The sequence below is a fragment of the Guillardia theta genome (genome assembly GCF_000315625.1).
Source record: "Guillardia theta CCMP2712 unplaced genomic scaffold GUITHscaffold_80, whole genome shotgun sequence".
Lineage (NCBI taxonomy): Eukaryota > Cryptophyceae > Pyrenomonadales > Geminigeraceae > Guillardia > Guillardia theta.
This window is the reverse complement of record NW_005434594.1, coordinates 217,046-234,052: the sequence shown is the minus strand read 5'-3', so window position 1 is coordinate 234,052 and position 17,007 is coordinate 217,046. Positions and strand designations below refer to the sequence as shown.

At 52.5% G+C, this 17,007-nt stretch overlaps 6 protein-coding genes across 6 annotated transcripts; 3 read left to right on the top strand and 3 right to left on the bottom strand.

Moving 5' to 3' along the window:
- Positions 1–972: 972 nt before the first annotated feature.
- On the bottom strand, positions 973–3,974 carry GUITHDRAFT_158466 (hypothetical protein; the record flags this gene model as incomplete). Its single annotated transcript, XM_005825825.1, has 4 exons — positions 973–985; positions 2,650–3,503; positions 3,553–3,607; positions 3,895–3,974. 4 exons carry the CDS (start codon positions 3,972–3,974, stop codon positions 973–975), a joined length of 1,002 nt encoding a protein of 333 aa, XP_005825882.1.
- A 1,543-nt stretch (positions 3,975–5,517) lies between these two features.
- GUITHDRAFT_115005 (hypothetical protein) lies at positions 5,518–5,922 on the top strand (the record flags this gene model as incomplete). The annotated part of the gene is made up of 1 exon (XM_005825824.1): positions 5,518–5,922. The coding sequence occupies one exon, from the start codon at positions 5,518–5,520 to the stop codon at positions 5,920–5,922; it is 405 nt and encodes a 134-aa protein (XP_005825881.1).
- A 177-nt stretch (positions 5,923–6,099) lies between these two features.
- On the bottom strand, positions 6,100–6,966 carry GUITHDRAFT_154586 (hypothetical protein). The gene is made up of 5 exons (XM_005825823.1): positions 6,932–6,966; positions 6,475–6,522; positions 6,372–6,431; positions 6,216–6,288; positions 6,100–6,165 (listed from the first exon to the last, which is right to left on the bottom strand). The coding sequence occupies exons 1-5, from the start codon at positions 6,947–6,949 to the stop codon at positions 6,104–6,106; spliced, it is 261 nt and encodes an 86-aa protein (XP_005825880.1). The 5' UTR covers positions 6,950–6,966; the 3' UTR covers positions 6,100–6,103.
- A 498-nt stretch (positions 6,967–7,464) lies between these two features.
- Positions 7,465–10,596, top strand: GUITHDRAFT_115004 (hypothetical protein; the record flags this gene model as incomplete). The annotated part of the gene is made up of 18 exons (XM_005825822.1): positions 7,465–7,567; positions 7,613–7,689; positions 7,732–7,819; positions 7,872–7,907; positions 7,955–7,985; positions 8,028–8,208; positions 8,259–8,504; positions 8,615–8,743; positions 8,796–8,885; positions 8,930–9,019; positions 9,070–9,115; positions 9,175–9,253; positions 9,305–9,391; positions 9,446–9,527; positions 9,853–9,900; positions 9,944–10,076; positions 10,131–10,183; positions 10,489–10,596. 18 exons carry the CDS (start codon positions 7,465–7,467, stop codon positions 10,594–10,596), a joined length of 1,707 nt encoding a protein of 568 aa, XP_005825879.1.
- Positions 10,597–11,256: 660 nt separating this feature from the next.
- GUITHDRAFT_158464 (hypothetical protein) lies at positions 11,257–13,148 on the top strand (the record flags this gene model as incomplete). Its single annotated transcript, XM_005825821.1, has 9 exons — positions 11,257–11,456; positions 11,829–12,170; positions 12,191–12,242; positions 12,402–12,459; positions 12,511–12,611; positions 12,683–12,742; positions 12,791–12,904; positions 12,953–13,024; positions 13,077–13,148. 9 exons carry the CDS (start codon positions 11,257–11,259, stop codon positions 13,146–13,148), a joined length of 1,071 nt encoding a protein of 356 aa, XP_005825878.1.
- Positions 13,149–13,563: 415 nt separating this feature from the next.
- GUITHDRAFT_165099 (hypothetical protein) lies at positions 13,564–16,340 on the bottom strand. Its single transcript, XM_005825820.1, has 9 exons — positions 15,477–16,340; positions 15,233–15,427; positions 14,868–15,119; positions 14,507–14,560; positions 14,389–14,446; positions 14,250–14,319; positions 13,941–13,995; positions 13,682–13,761; positions 13,564–13,627 (listed from the first exon to the last, which is right to left on the bottom strand). The coding sequence occupies exons 1-9, from the start codon at positions 16,233–16,235 to the stop codon at positions 13,609–13,611; spliced, it is 1,542 nt and encodes a 513-aa protein (XP_005825877.1). The 5' UTR covers positions 16,236–16,340; the 3' UTR covers positions 13,564–13,608.
- Positions 16,341–17,007: the final 667 nt, after the last annotated feature.

The window sequence follows — 17,007 nt, the reverse complement described above, 5'->3', positions numbered from 1 at the left end:
GGAGGAGGATGGCTAAGAACGAGGAGGAGGAGCGCGGCGACTTTACCTCAAGGCAGTGGGTGAGATTTACCCCGTCTGTCTTCCCTTCTTCTACTTGCGCCATCTCCTTGTGGAGAATCTCCATCAATGACCAGGTGAGGATGTACTGCCCGAACGCCTACAGGGATACCTCGTTACCTCCTTCCCCTCTTCCTCCTCCCTCTAATCTTGACTCTTCACCCTCCTCCCTCTCCTCCTCCTCCCTCTCCTCCTCTTCCTCCTCCCCCCTGTTTCTCCTCCACGCCTCCCTGCTCCTGCTTTCCCACCATCTTAGCTCCCTCCTACACAGGCTCACCGTGAAATATTTGTCAGGGGCAAGTCCGGGAGTGTTGAGATGTTCGCGTGCGGTCTGCTCGTCAAAAAGGATCAGAAAGGAAAGGCAGAAAGGCAGCTACGACAACCTGTATGCTGGGCTTCTCGATGAGCCGCTGCAGCGTCATGATCTCATCCTGTGAGAGGTGGGAGATTATGAGGAGAGAGCAAGTAAGGGGACATTCAAGAATTTGTCATGTACACATGTGCATCGTCATTGTCATTGCATTCATTATCACCCTCATCATGATCGTCATCATGATCATGATCATCGTCATCATCATCATCATCATCATCGTCATCGTCATCGTCATCATCGTCGTCATCTACAACTACCATCTCATCATCATCATCATCAACACCATGAGCAGCAACACATTTTCCCACAAACGAGGACTGGGAGAGAGGACAAGAAAACGATAGCAGAAAGAAATCGAGTGATAACGATCACAGGTGCAGAAAGAATTCTCATGATAGCTATGACACGTGCAGTGGAAAATCTCGTGAGAACAATCATAAGTGCAGAAAGAAATCTTATAACAACAATCAAATGTGTTCACCTCACGAACGGATCCGACAAGCGGCGCTTGGCCAGAAGAGATGATTGCGTTGCTTCGTCCTTCATACTTCTCCCCTCGGAAAACTCCAAGTCTGCCGATCTCTTCCTCGTCGTTAATCTGAGACAACGGTCACGGCAGGACGCGAGAGTTCGATGAAAGAGGTAGAGGAGGATAAGGGAGGAGGTGGAGGAGGCGGTGGTGGTGGTGGAGGAGGATGAGGATGAAGATGAGGATGAGGATGAGGCGAGGACAAGGAGAAGAAGGAAGAAGGAGCCAGGGCGACGAATGACGAACATGGGCAGCTACGATGCAGTTTCCTTGAAATGCTTCAAGTAGCTGAAAGGCGATGAGACCCTCAGGATTGGCGTCTTTGTGACTTACCTGCTGTGCGCAGGACTTGTTGGGGAGCGCAGAGCAGTAAAGATGATCTCCCAACATAACGAGGAATGGTTCCCCAACGTCCATGTAAGAGCTGAAGGATGAGAGATTAACTTTTGTTTGCAAGTACAAGCAACGACAGCAAGAGGTGATGTGCTGTGCTGTGCTGTGCTGTGCTGTGCTGTGCTGTGCTGTGCTGTGCTGTGCTGTGCTGTGCTGTGCTGTGCTGTGCTGTGCTGTGCTGTGCTGTGCTGTGCTGTGCTGTGCTGTGCTGTGCTGTGATGTGCTGTGCTGTGATGTGCTGTGCTGTGCTGTGATGTGCTGTGATATGATGTGCTGTGATATGATGTGATATGATGTGAAGTGATGATATGATGTGAAGTGAAATGATGTGAGATGAGATGAGTTGTTGTAGTCATTGAATCAACGGAGCATATCACATCACATCAAGACACATGCTCCATCACCGACAACAGAGGATCGCATGTCCCAACCCCAGCTGCTCATCCTGCCATGTCAAGACTTCAGCTTCGATCACCTCCACCAGCAATCATCGCACCTGCGTGACCAGTTTGACAACTTTCGCAAGCTCCGTCAACCTGGCACAGGGAGGAACAAGCCGTAAGACGGCGCCTTTCCATAGTCTCCTCCCCTCCAGACCTCCGAGCGGCTGACTGTTGCTTCAGAGGAAGTCTGTTGAAGACCCTTGAACTTGGCAGCGAACCTTCAGCAGGGCATCAGGGCAACATTGACCTCCCTGTGTCAAATCACCTGAGAACAGCTTGTCGAACGAATGTCGATCCTCCGGCCGTACAACCAGGAAGACTCGCTCTATTCCTGAACCACCGGCATCACCAGACTCGCATGTTGCCAGCACAAACCCACCTGCCGACAGGGCTTCTTCGACCAGCAGCAGTACAGCCGGCTGCAGTAGATAACACGTCACAAACTCACATACAAGGTCATTGTGATGACGGCATCGCTATCTGTATTTCTCCCCCCCCCCCTTCGTCCTCCTCCTGTCCTCCCCCCGGCTCTCCCTACCCACCTGGGCGATCCCATCCTGAGTCACGATAGGGAAGAGAGCGGGAGGAGTGACTTGGCAGCAGGGGAAGAGTAGGGGAGACTCTCCGGCGCAGGGGATGACGCAGGTCTTGACGCAGTGCTTCTTGCCGATGGAGAGGGACAGTGGGTTCAGCTGCAGCTCGTCTCTGCACACTCGGAGGAGCTCTAACATGCCACGATCAACATAGCATCCTCCTCCTCGTCCCCCCTCCTCTCCCTCCTCGTCCCCCCTCCTCTCCCTCCTCGCCCCCCCTCCTCCCCCTCCTCACTTCCCCACTTCTTCCTATCACCTTGCTGGGCTTCCTCCGACCTGGCCACGAACTGCGCACATCCGTCACCTTGCGATCCAACGCCCTTGCCCCCCCAAACGAGCGGCTGGATCGACGGATGGGTCAAAGTGGCGTGCAGCTTCGGAGCGGTGAGCTGGGAAGGACAAGCTGGGATAGCAAACTTATCAAACTGCTCTTGAGCATACGTCATCAACTCCCCCAGGCGCTTCGCGTCCCCTTGCGAGATAACCTCTGCCGCCTCCTTCACGATCTTCTCGTTCACCTCCCCAAGTAGTTTCTGCACCCCCTCCTCAATCTCATTCGAGGCAACAGGATACGCCTTGTTGAGGCAGGAAAGGATCTCCATCGTGTCCTTGGCAGCGCAGAGGTCGACGATAACAAGGAAGATCGGCTCCTTGGGAGGGTCTATCTTCTCTGTTTGCAGCAAGTCCCCGTCGAAGAACATCAGGGTAGGCACTCTGCCAAAGGCACAACACTGATCCATCCTCCCGCACCGAGACGGGGTCAGGATCTCCCCCAAGTACGCCATCTCCATCTCAGCCCTCGGAGGCATCCTCAGGTCGTACACTTTGCTGAACGCCCTGGCTATCAGCACGCAGTAGGCAGCAGAGGAGGACAAACCCTTCTTCATCGGCAGCGTCGTTGTGTGATTCTCCACAACGAGACCGTTCACCGGGTAGTAGGTCTTCACCTGATATGCAACACCCGCAGCATAGCTCCAGAACCCTCCTCCCTTTGCTACTCTCAAGAGCTCCTCGTCCCGAAAGTCACACTCCCATGGTCCCACCACCTCCCCGTTGTCCCTCGTCGTCGTCAGGATGAGCTTGTTAGGGTGCTCCCATGCTGTTGCCTCCAACGTCTGCAAGTCAGCATCAGGCCCTTGCTCCATGGCCATGCTCCGTCCTTACCTGGTCAGTCCCTGTAACGATACATCGCCCTGGCAAGATCTTGGCGTGTGTCCTCCTTCAGAAGGTGGTCAGATCGTCGATACCAAGACGTCACGATAGGTATCAATGGGAGCGCAAGAAGCAGGTCTTGTCCGCAAGGGGTCAGGATATGATGGAGCAAGTCAGAGGGATGGTTGTTCCTAAAGGCTCAGGGCACCATAGGGAGGAAGATGCGACAGGGGGTTGTTGGGGGATGATGGTGTTGAGAGACGAGGCATGAGGAAGGGGCAGAGCATGAGAAGGAGGGGAACGATCATACAAGCAGAGCATGAGAAGGAGAGGAACAATCATACAGGCACCTACCTGTACCCTCCTGCCCAGTCTGAGTGCTCCCCCAGCAAGCAGACTCGTCCGCATACCGACAGATCTACCTTTCCTGCCATGTCGGCCTCCACCGGGCTCGCCTCGCTTGCTTGGAAAGGACAGACCCCCGGGGAGCGCCTTGCCGGCGGGCCGGGCGGTTTTCTCTGCCAACGGTAAGTGACTCAGCGGGAATCAAAGTTAACTGTGAGTCGCGTTAAAAAATCTGAGTGACGGTATGACAATCAGGAGAGTAGAGGAGGCTTGACCGTCACTGTCGCACAGGCCATACGGCGACTACAGCCGCAGAACCAACCGTTGAACCGTCACGGCTCATCCGATGATGGCATCCCAGTCCGATCCTGGACTGAGGCGGCCGGGCCGATTGCCAAACTTGAAACTGACTGGACTTGACTGATCATAATATCTTTACTTAATTTAATAGTACGGCACCTTCATTGAACTCAGTGCGGCAGTGCGCGCAGGACCATCCTCATGATCCGGGATCATCCCCTGCGCTACCCGGTGACCCGGGTGACCCGGCCGGCTGGGGCGGCTGTTGTGTCAATTGCGCCTGCCGGGAGTCCGGCTTCAAGCCGCGGCCTCAGGGCAACTTGCATCATGGATTGAAGTTGACTAGCACTTGAACTGTGAGTCACCAAGGCTTGCCACGGTTGGTCAGTAAAAAGTTCCGAGTCGGAGGCTGAATCGGGCCGCTCAGGCAGCCTGGGCCGGGCCACCGTTCACGCCGCCGAGAAACTGAAAACGGTTTGTAACGGAAGGCAACCGGATTGCCGCCAACGCCAACGCTCTCGACTCTCGTATGTCCACCCCCCACGGGGTACAGATGGTTACTACCCTACCCTCATTTTAACATATTTTCTCTCTAAGAACTACCCGTATGATAATAACCCCTCCATCCGATTAGTGCTGTCCCCGACTGGCTCCAACTCCAACTCCCGCCCCCGCCAAACTCGTTTTCCTTTGCCTCCTCCTCCATTCGCCCCCTGCCCTCGCCCCCTCCCATCCCACCTCGCAACATCCTTTCAGAGATTCTCTTCCTTTTCGATCTCTCCTCTTGGCCATCCCACGTCCTGTTCCGCTCTTTCTCTCTTCATTGGATCCTGTTCCTCATTTTCCATGTTTCCATTTTCACTGTTGAATTGCAACCATGATCGAACCATGTGCTCATATCATGGCCATAGTCTTTCGATACTTTGCCACCGACTTCCGAATGTTGTGCTTGCATTCCGATGCCCCATCCCCTTCACAAGACGCCGTTCTCCTCCACAATGAAGAGCAAGAATAATTAGTCTGTTGAATGTTGAGTCGACTTCGATATCCTAGCGTTGCACACATTTGGATTCAAACCGACCAATTTGTGCATATTGTCTTCAAGTACACCGTCATGGCACACAAGCTGAATGTTTGAGTATGACGTGCTCTAATCTGTTGTCGAACACAATGCTTTCTCAATGACTGCTTTTCCTCTTGAATGCTGTGGTGCCGTCCCTTTGCTATCCATGCATATTTTCAAAATTCCCCTTCGAAGATTATCATTGCATTTCTGTAGATCACTGGTCTGAAATTTAGATTGCTGACACGTACTTTTCTAGACGCGGCAGGATGGTTGCTTCAAAGGGGGACAACAGTGGCTTTTCATCGCCTGCACGACTAAGAGTCTCATTGAGTCAAGGAGGTTCGTTCAAGGAAAAAAGAAGCAGATCCCCCAACACCCTGGACGAGACTCTGTTTGACCGTCTGGAGAGGATGAGAGTTTCATCTCCAAAGCTAACAAGGAGTCGGAGCCAGGGAGAGACTATTTGGCATGCTCGCCAGTCACCAACTCCCATCTTATTTCGGCGGTGCAAACAGAGCCATCTTGATCTCAAGGTCGATGTCAATGCACTCGAGATCAAGGACACGTGTGAGCCAGAGCCTCAAGCTCCTCGTTCTCATCCCTCTTGGAGCATCAACTCTGAAGACTCACCCATGGATTGCGAGAAGCAGCACTTCTTCTCGGAATCGTGATCTTGTACAGCTTAGTTAGAAACTTAACTCTAGATAGACTGCAAGCAGTCATTACCACATCTCATGTATATTCATATACATTCTTCTTGTACAAATGTTCGAGATGATGTGTGCACATTCACGCATTTCGCGAGTTCGGGATCATTCTTTAACGAGATTTTCAGAAATTCATAAGAGCTGTCTATCCTACACGGTCACGGGGGATCAAGCGAAGATCCCTACCATGCTTCATGAATACATTACCTGCACAATGATATTAGACACCAGGCCACCACCAGCAAATCCAGAATCACCAGCAGACTGAGCAGGGTTGATACCGACGTTGTCGTTGGTGATAATTGCACTGCTCTCAGCCGAGATTTTGAACTGTGCGATGGTTGAACAGTGAGGCATCGGACAGAAGAAGGCGAAGGAAAGACGGCAGAAGTACAATTGTAATAATGAATTACCTCGTTTGCAGCAAACTTGAGCACTGCTGTGAAGGGAGCATTCTCAGGAACCTTCACTACCTAGGAAGGGTCACTCAATGGACTGGTAACATGGTGCAGTCACCTTGTAAGGCAGCTTGGGATCCGATGTGAGGGTAATCTTAAACTCAACCTACAACCGAAAAGTTATTTCATTCCATCAATCGCCATGTTGGCCATAGCTCTCATCACAAGGCATCTCCTTTGCCATGACGTGGAATCAACCGAAAATTTCACATCGACACAACTAAGCTGCAGCTACTAATTTTCGTTCTGTTCTCGCTTAGTTGCTTTCAAAGCCTCTGACATTATCACACCCATCATGCAAAATCCTCAAAATTCTCCTCATCCCATCTTCGATAATTCAGATGTGTTCAGTCCAACTTGACGCAAATACGTGCAAATGATTCGTATGCATCTGAGGATTTCAACAAGAAACCTGTTGTCATTTTCCCACAACTTTGCGAACTCCTCATCATCTACCACAGGACATGTTTTCCGTCTTTCCCTGCCCAACTTGCACCGACACCTCACACCATTACCTTAGCTCCGTCAGCCATGGCGGCCTCCCCGTACTGCACGAAACGGTTATGATCCGTTACTTGCCACGGTGCCCGGGTGCGTAACCGGGAATGTTTTCAGACCGGATGCGGCCACATGCTGAATGTCAGCAGAATGTCAGGCTGAAAATATGCCCACGATTTCCTTTTGAAGCGCCAGATCAGGCATGATGGCATGGACGAGGCCATGTTCTGTGCATGACTACGTGTGGCAATGTCGACACAGATCGTTCGAGATGGCAGATGGATAGCTGTCGCAGACTGGGAGGTGGAGCGATAGGGAAAAGATAGGCTGGGGAACGAGTCCGGGGGTTGAGGATATGTGATAGAACGAGGTTGTCAAAAAGGAGAGAGATGCATTGGAGGAGAAGAGATTGGATCGTGGGATGTGCACGCAATGCAGTCAGATGGAGGGTTGAAGGTCAAAATAGTTTGGTTTCAGATTGAGGAAAGGAAAAAATATCATGAGGGCAGGCGCATAGTGCTGTAAAAGAGTGCGCAAGATACAGCCAGGCATGAGGAAAGAGACTTTATCTTTGTATGCATTTGACTTCTCCCATCAGCCGACACAGCTCGCAATGTCGATGCGCCTCAGCCGCAAGTTCAGAAAGGCGACAGGTACCCTTTATCCCCCTTAGGCTGGCCTGGTGAAATGCATTACAGGGCTTCATATTCCCTACAAGCGCCCCAACGACCCAGCAGCAGAGACGAGGCACCTCTACTGTGCCAACCTGCCTGAGGTACTGCTGGTGCTGGTGGCTGGTGCTGACGGCTGGATGTAGCATGACAGCTCGCAAGATTGGCGCAGCCACCCACTCTTCCCTGTGTGCTCAGAGTTTGGAGAGGTCGAGACGATGTTCTTAGTTCCATGTGCGCTCAGTACATGTCGATGTGAATCTCTTTGACTTGCTCCTTGAGACAGACAAACCCGTTGCCTACGTGACCTTCGTCGATGAAGGTATCAGCGGCATTCGTGAGTGTGACGATAATGATGTTTGGTGCAAGGCTCGGCCAGGAAAGCCTGTTCGTTCTTGCGGTATACCTCTCCTTGCCCTCTTGGTGAGATGACGAGTGACAGTGAAAGCGGTCTTTCTGGCAAGTTAGTACATGTACAATATGCCGAGGCCTGTGAAAAGAGGCCGGGCGAGCCCAATCCTGCCATTCCCTGCACTTCACTGTCCAAGGATCTGGTAGTTGAAGGATTGATATTGAAGGAAGACTTCTTGTCTCCTGAGGAGAGCGAGGATACTTTGAACCAGGTGTGTTGGGTCTTACACGCCTTGGATTTGAAATTGACTTCATCATAAAGCTGGACGAGTTGGAATGGGAGTCGTCGCTGTCCCGAAGAGTTCAGCATTTTGGCTTCACATTCGATTATGCGACAAGGCGGGTCAACACTCTCAAGACAAGAGCGTTTCCTCCTTTCCTCCTGAGAATAGCTCAGCGGGCACTTAGGGAGAAACTACTTCTCTTCGAACCGGATCAATGCACGGTGAATGAATATCAGCCCGGCCAGGGAATCAGGAGCCATGTCGACACGCATAGTGCGTTTGAGGTGAGGCCTCCTGTTTGTGGAGATGGCAAAAATTTCTTGCTGATTCCTTCAGAACCCTTTCACTCTTCTTGTTTCATGTTGGATAGTTGCTGACGGCTAGCCACCAACAGGATGGGATACTTTCAGTCTCCCTTGGATCCTCCGTAGTGATGGAGTTTCGATCCCCCGACGGGCTTTCGAAGAATGTACAGCTGAAACCAGGAAGTGCTCTCTCAATGCAGGGAGAATCGAGGTACAAGGTGATAGGAGAGCTAGTGTGTCGAAGGACTTTGATAACACTCGCTCGTCCAGTGGGCGCACGGAATTTCAAACAGAAAGAGCGACTTGGTCGATGGTAAATTTGTGCAGAGATGTAGGAGAGTGTCGATGACATTTCGAAAGGTGAAGTCTTCTACGTGTATGTAAGTCACTCATGATGTTTGCAGATCAAGACGTCCCCGTGTAAATGTGAATTTCCCGAGCAATGTGACTCGCAATTAGCACCGATCCCTAAACCTCGCACTGTACAATACACGGTAGGTGTTGGAGAAGTCATGAATTGTTATCTCTCACAATATCTTGATAGGATGGGACTGAGTTAGACCCACTGACTCTTCTCCATCATGCTGACGGTAACGATAGAGAGATCGAAAGTTGCAACAGAGCAGTGATCTGTAGCTTCTGCAAGCAGGGGATAAGGAGCCCGAGATTGAGAGGAGGCATGTACATGAGGTGTATGATACAATTGCAAGTCACTTCAGCGAGACGAGGTGCGGCAACGACGGTCTCTATTGGCAACTCACGATGTTTGACTTGCTAAGATACAAACCATGGCCAAAGGTTGCTGCGTTCCTACAGGGACTTCCTTTCGGATCGATCGTTGCTGATGTTGGATGCGGCAATGGGAGGTGAGCGATACTTTTCTGATGACGGCAACAGATGTTCTCTGACCTGCCTCAAAGATATCTTGCTTGTGCAAAGCATATTGCCGTAATTGCGCTAGATCGTTGCAAAGGGCTCGTCGAACATGCTACAGAGAAAGCAGTGATCAAAGGTCCTTGTGCTCCCTATACCCTTCGCATCTCCCCTTCTCCTCTCCCCCTCGTCCGTCTCCCTCTCGTGCCCCCCCCCCTCTCCCTTCCGCGCGTTACCCTTTCCGTTTCCTCCTCTTCGTTTACTTCACGCCCCTGCCTCTTCCCGCCCATATCTCCACCTGTTACGAAAGCCGAGACACTCAAAGTCAGTTCAGGAGCTCTTAGCATAGGAGACGCCGTCTCGGTACCACTCCGCTCCCGCGCCTTCGATGCTGCCATCTCGATCGCCGTACTGTCCGCGTTAACCTTCCTCGACATCTTACCATCTCATGCAGGTTTTACACCATCTTTCCACGCCTGCAAGGCGGCTCAACGCGATCGAGGTGCGAGGCGACACGGCCGGAGGCTCGTCTGACCAGATGGCAGGAGCTCCTCCGGCTCGTCAAGGTAGGAGGAAGAGTCCTCATCTACGCGTGGGCCAAGGAGCAAGGGAGTGAATCGAGGTTTCACTTCTCCAACTCCGACGAGATGGTACCATGGAGCCTTCCTACCACCGACGGTACTATCCTCTCACACCATGGCCGCCGCGTGCCTGAAGCGTTTTCTTCTCCAGGGAAAGACAACGTCCATGTTCAAAGGTACTGCCACCTCTATGTCGAAGATGAGGTAAGACCTATCAGCTCATCTCCTGCCCCTCCCTCCCTGTGCTCCTCTTCTTGCCTGCTTGCCTTCTTGCCTTCCTACTCTTCCTCCCTCTTCGCCCTCCTTGCCCAACTCTCTGTCATCGCCCTGCCTCCTCTCCTTCACTCCTTCCCTCCCTCTCCTCGCCCCACTCCCCCCCCCCCCCCCGCCACCCACCTCCTCTCCCTCCTTCATTCCATCATCACTCGATGATCGTGTGTTGTCATTCTGTTTCATATGCTATCGCATGCCTCTCATTGCAAGTTTCCACCCCGATAATTTCTGCGCAGCTGCCAAGACTATGTGAAGGTATCTCGTACGCCTCTGTAGAGAGGAGCTATTGGGACTGCTCCAACTGGTGTGTGGAGCTGATCAAAGTGAAGGAGAGGAACGAATAAACCCCCCCTCTTCTTGGAGACACACCCCACGATCATATTCCATTCCGCTCTGTTGCACTCCTGCTCCTGCTCCTGCTCCTGCTCCTGCTCCTGCTCCTGCTCCTGCTCCTGCTCCTGCTCCTGCTCCTGCTCCTGCTCCTGCTCCTGCTCCTGCTCCTGCTCCTGCTCCTTGCTCCTGCTTCGCTCTAGCTCCGATTGGGTTTATCTACTGCTCTGGGGGTTGGGTAGTTATTTTCCAATGGTAGGGTTATTATGGAGCCTGTCCAAGGTCAAAAACAAGGGTAGATGTGGAAGATAGAGGGGTACATGTCTGTTGGGGTGGGTACTAATTTCCCTGGGTGGTTGAGGAATTCGATATGCATCTTCACGTGCGGCAAATGGAGAGGGTGGGAGAAGGGAAGGGGGAGGGAGGAGGAACGGAGGGAGGAGGAGGAGGAGAGATGAAGGAAGCAGAAGACACAGTGATGGAGATGGAGGATGGAGGGGCAGGTGATACATGGAGGGAGGGGGAGGAAGGAAGAGAGGAAGAAGGAGCCAAGGTCCTGTGTATGGAAAACAAGTTCATTCCGGCATCGCAGAGCGCAGTGGATACACGCAGAAACATGTTCTAACCTTCCTTGTCAGGAGAAACTTACAAGTGGCTAACGCAACTTGTCAACCATGGCGGAAGAAGTTGCTGAGCGAGCAAACAAGACAGAGGAGGAGGAGGTGAACAAAGAAGTGCCAAAGAACAAGAAGTACCGGCGAGACAAGCCATGGGATAGCGAGGACATCGACCACTGGAAGATTGAGCCGTTCAGTCAGGGGGACATGAAGACTGCGTTGCTGGAGGAGAGCAGCTTTGCGACTCTGTTTCCCAAGTGAGTTTGTGGCCATTCCCAGAAATGCATGTCCGCAAGCATCAGAGTCTTTATACTGTTTTATGTTCATCACCATCAGCATCATCAGCAGGAGGAGAAGCAGAAGGAGGGAAAGGAGGAGGGAAAGGAGGAGGAGGAGGAGGAGGAGGAGGAGGAGGATTGGAAAGGGGAAAGTGGAGGAGATTTGTGAGTAGGCATAAGTATGAAGTTGCAGTTATGATGGGGAGTTTGATCGTGTATCATACATGTGATGAATATTCACTACAAGTTCTTGAAAGGTAGAGTTTGTTTGCAAAGGAATGTTTAATGTGACAGATGAAACTTAGCTCGTTCCTCTCTTCTGTTTCCTCCTCATGAACTTGTTCCTCCCAGGTACCGTGAGCAGTACCTAAGAGAAACATGGCCAGCCATTACCAAGGAGCTGGACAGAGTCGGAGTAGCGTGCGAGTTGAATCTTGTGGAAGGGAGCATGACAGTGAAAACGACGAGGAAGACCTGGGACCCGTACATCATCCTCAAGTCAAGGGATCTGATCAAGCTGCTGGCCAGAAGCGTTCCTGCGCAGCAGGCATTGAAGATCCTGCAAGACGATGTTCAATGCGATATTATCAAGATCTCTGGAATGGTGAGGAACAAGGATAGGTTTGTGAAGAGGAGGCAGAGGCTACTAGGACCCAACGGGAGCACGCTGAAGGCGCTGGAGCTGCTGACCAAGTGCTACATCCTGGTGCAAGGAACACTGTATCTGTCATGGGGTCGTTCCAGGGGATCAAGCAAGCGCGCAAGGTGAGGAGGCGGAAGAGGGAGAGGAGGGAGAGGGAGAGGGAGAGGGAGAGGGAGAGGGAGAGGGAGAGGGAGAGGGAGAGGAGGGAGAGGGAGAGGAGGGGTAGGGGTGGGGAGGGAGGGAGGAGGAGCGAGGAGGAGTTGTGAGAGGAGAGTTTGCAGGTGATAGTAGATTGCATGAACAACATTCACCCGATCTACAACATCAAGGCTTTGATGAGTGAGCAGAGGAGGAGGAGGAGGATGCGATCGTGATTCGTGCATGCTGCAGTCAGGAGGGAGCTATCTAAGGACGAGAAGCTGAAGAACGAAAGCTGGGACAGATTCCTGCCCAAGTTCAAGAAGAGGAACGTGAAGACTAAGAAGCCCAAAGTGATTCATCTCTTGCTCTGCCTCCTCCTCCTTCTTGTGTTGTGCTGACTTGGCGCGTCGTTGTCCTGTAGGAGACAGCAGCGAAGAAGAAGGAGTACACACCCTTTCCTCCTCCTCAACAGCCTTCCAAAGTCCGATTGTGATGTAGCTACAGTGCTTCTGCTGAAGAGTTTGCGCAGGTGGATCTTGAGCTGGAGAGCGGAGAGTTTTTCCTCAACGAGGCTCAGAGGAAGGAGAAGACAAAGGCAGAGAGGGCAGAGAAGAACAAGCAGATCAAAGAACAGAACGACAAGGTCGAGAGAGAGGTAGTTGTACGTCTCTTGTTTGACTCCTGTGTGCAGGACAAGGCTGCTGTGTTTGTCCCTCCCAAGGAGAAGAAGAAAAAGAGGAAGAGTGGGGAAGATGAAGGGCAGGTGAGAGGTTTCTTGGAGCTGTCGAGTTTGCTCATGGAGGGTGTTGTAGAAGGAGGAGAAGAAGAACGATATGAAGGCTCTGAAAGAACAAGTGGCAAACCTGAAGGAGAAGGTGAGAAAATGAACGCCGAGCGCTGACGGGGCGATCTGACGATGAGGTGGGAAGGTGAAAAGCGAGGGGGTGAAAGTAGGGGAGAAGCGCTCCAAGGCAGAAGATTTCTTGACGTCACCGTCGAAGAAGAAGAAGAGTTGAAACGGATGTGCGATGCTGTGATAAATAAAAGCGCGATAGAAATTTATTGTAATGAAGAGGAGAGGGGAGGGAGGAGGGAGGGAGGGAGGGAGGGAGGGAGGGAGGAGGGAGGGAGGGAGGAGGGAGGGAGGAGAGGAAGAAAAACTTTTGAGAGAGTTGGCAAGGAGGGCAGGGGGAAGTAACCCATGGAGAGAGTAGGAGAAGAGAGTTGGGAGCAGAAAAGTAGCGTGTGAGGGGATCGGTAGTGCTCGCATCGGTAGCGCAAACGAGAATGAGAAGAAAACTTGAATGAGAAGAAAACTTGAATGAGAAGAAAACTTAAAAAAGTTCGTTATGACGTCTCTGACAAACTTCGACGTTCACAACCCGTCAGGATGCAACGAGTTCACAGAATCATTCTTCACCTCAACTTCTCCATGTGAAGTGATCTCGGATCGTTGGTAAAGCATCCTATCTTGATCTTTCCTCGCTCCGTGTTTATCACCTACCCCCTATCATCCTTCCTTCCCTCCTCATTACCCCCGCTGCTGCTCCCTCCCTTTCCTCCCTTTCCTTCCTTTCCTCCCCTCTTCCTCTCCCCTGTCTCCCCCCCCATAGCCTTCCCATCACCTTCACATACTGTCTCCTCTCCTCCTCTCCTCCTCCCCTCTCCTCCTCCTTTACCGTGAAGTCTGGAACCACAAGGTCTTCGAAGTCAGGAGGAGGACGCCATTGGGACCTGATGCCGGGCAGTTACATGGGAGTAGGAGGAAAGCAGGAGATTGGCACGTCAAGGAAGGAAGACAAGGAGCAGGAAAAGTGGAGATGATGGGACGTGGGGCTGAGGAGGGGAGGAGGGGAGGAGAGGAGGAGAGAAGAGGTGCAGGGAGGTAGGGAGGGAGGAGGGAGGGAGAGGAGGGAGAGGAGGGAGGAAAGGACGAGAGAAGGGAAAGTGTAGAGGTGGCGCAGGAGGAGACAAGCAATATCCCTCACGTGTCTGTGTTCTCGCCCTCCTTGCTGATCCCAACAAACAAGCTTGCCCACAGGGACTCGTTCGTCTTCTCTGCTCCAGGGTCACCAGCATGCCCTCCTCCTCTCATCCACGACGCCCTCCTCCTCCTCTCCTCCTCACCAAGACGGTCTGAGTCTTCGACATGCAGGTAGGAGTTGAAGAAAGAGACGTCGCATGCCTGCATGCCGTCACGGCTGTCACCAGAGACGTCAAACGGTTGTCGACGTCAAAAACGCACATGCACTGCTCTCATCGCCTTCTTGGGGTCTGTTGGGCCGATGACTCCCAAGTTCTTCACACGACATGTCAGCCAGCAGTCAAGGATGTTTGCAAGGATTTTGGATGTTGGAGGAGAGGAAAGGGGAGAAGAGGAAAGGGGAGGGGAGGAAAGGGGAGGAGAGGAAAGGGGAGGGGAGGAAAGGGGAGGAGAGGAAAGGGGAGGAGAGGAAAGGGGAGGAGAGGAAAGGGGAGGAGAGGAAAGGGGAGGAGAGGAAAGGGGAGGGGAGGGGAGAAAAGGAGGAGTGAAGGTGAGGGGAGAAGAGGAAGAGGAAGGGAAGGGGAGGAAAGGGAGGTGAAGTGAGGGGAGGGGGGGAAACAACCAGGAAGAAATCGGAGAAAAGGACGGGGAAGTCAGCAAAGCTCGCATGCTTCGTTCCGATCAAGTGCATCACATAAACTTCTCCTCCTGACTCCTTGGCTGCCTCCACGAATGACTTCTGCACTTTGGCACCTTCAGTGGGCCAGATGTTGTCGAAGGTCGAGCTGTTGAGAAACAAAGTCGGGCAGGTCAACGCCGAATGTGCAGTCTTCTCGTCGAGTGGGAACAGCCAGGAGTCATGCAGGACACAGGCCTGGCTTCACTTCAGTTGGCTGCAAGACAGAGGAGCAAACAAGTGAAGACGTGAAAGAAGAGGAGGGGAGAGCAAGACGTAATGTGATTCAAGGTAGATAGAGCAGGACGAACCTTGAAACGTGAGTCCACGAAGCTCGTCTTGAGGATAGTGCATGCTCCGAAAGAATGTCCCATACCGCCCAACCTTGACATGTCGATCTTATTTGCAAAGACATTTCCATTCTTGATCACATTAGACATCCACTCCTCTCCCTCAAACTTCCCTTCACTGATGGCCTGGATGACATCTGCGATAAATCGAACCTCCTGCTCAACAAGTCAACTGCCTGCACATCCTTCACATCCCATCCCTAACCTCCACCCGCTGCTCCAGCTGCTGATGCCTGAACTCGTACTGTGACACTGGCTGCCGCTGTTCCTCAGGGACTAGACTCGCCGTGAATCCTTTCTTGATGCGGTTGGGGGATGGCAAAAAAGCTTTTCTCGGAGCGTGCTTGTACTCCGTTACAGTCTTGTCAGGGAGAACATTGAGGCTGGCGGATCCGTCCGAGTGCTCCAGCGCAAACACGACGTAGCCATGGGAAGCAAGATCGATGCAGACAGACGAGTAGCAGCTCCTGTTCCCTCCTAGCCCGTGGGAGTAGATGATGGGAACAAACGTTTCCAGCGCTGCCGTCGGAGGCTCGTCGGCGAACGTCGGAATCCTCACACCTGAGAAGAGCAGGCCCAGCCCGATCTTGCCGATGGTCTTGCAGATCTCCGGAGGCATCCAGGGCATGAGATTGTACATGGTGATCCCGTACCCCTCCGCATAACTCGGACATGGTGCGCCGTACGTCTCCGGTAGCCACTCCGCCCTCCTCCTCTCCTCCTCTCCTCCTGTCCACTTGAGGGTGAAGAAGTTCCGTGCGAGGGAGGCATGTGCCGTTTGAGGAGAGGCAGAAGAAGACCATCCCGCCGTGCTGGGGGAGGAGGGTAGGCTGGAGCTGCTGCTTGCCTGCACCTTGTCGATGGGGTAGAAAACGCGGAGGACCATGGCTCTGCCTTCCTTCCTCCAGAAGCAGTCGCTCTGCCCTACGTCAAAGCGACCGGAAGGAGGCGGCATGTCCGGCATCTTGGAGGAGGATGCGACGGCAAGGGCTAGACTCACTGCCCGACCCCTAGTCCCTTCCTACTTCACTCTCATCAGCCTCAAGTGCCTGAGTCTTAGATGGCGACCTGAGACAGTGCGAGAGAGAGAGAGAGAGAAAGAATCAGTCAGGGCAGTTAGCAAAACACATGGAGATCATGCACAAGAGCTGTGTGAGGCAGATCTGGTACCGAGACACCTGGCACCACAACCCAACAAAGAGCAGAATCTGTACTCTGCCAGTTCCTCTTGAATGTAACGAGCTATTTAGATGGAGGGTGAGGTTTCATGTCGAAATTGAAATGAATTACATTCCCTGATAGATTTCTAAACCTTTTTCGTAGGTCTACCTTCACTTCCACCCCCCTCCTTGTTTACACATCTGCATCAGCAGCCTCCTGTTTCAGACAACCCTTCGTTTCCTGTATCTCAGCTCCACACTCCCCATCTCTCAAATCGTCTCCATCATCAATCTCTCCTCCTCCTCCTCCTCCTCCTCCTCCTCCCTGCCTCCCTCCCTTCCTCGTGCCATATGCTGTTCCCCTCCACTACCACGTCAACTCTCCTACGTACAGCATTGCTGCTCAATCTTGTGAACCCGTACTTTTACATCACAGGGTGGGGTACTTTTAGTAGGGGTACTTTATTGAGTTTCACTTTACAGAACACAGGATTTAAAGGGGTGGGGTGTAAAAAGCATGGTAGTGGTAGGGGAATGTTACAAGGGGTTGGTTTGAGTCATCGCAGTATCAGAGAG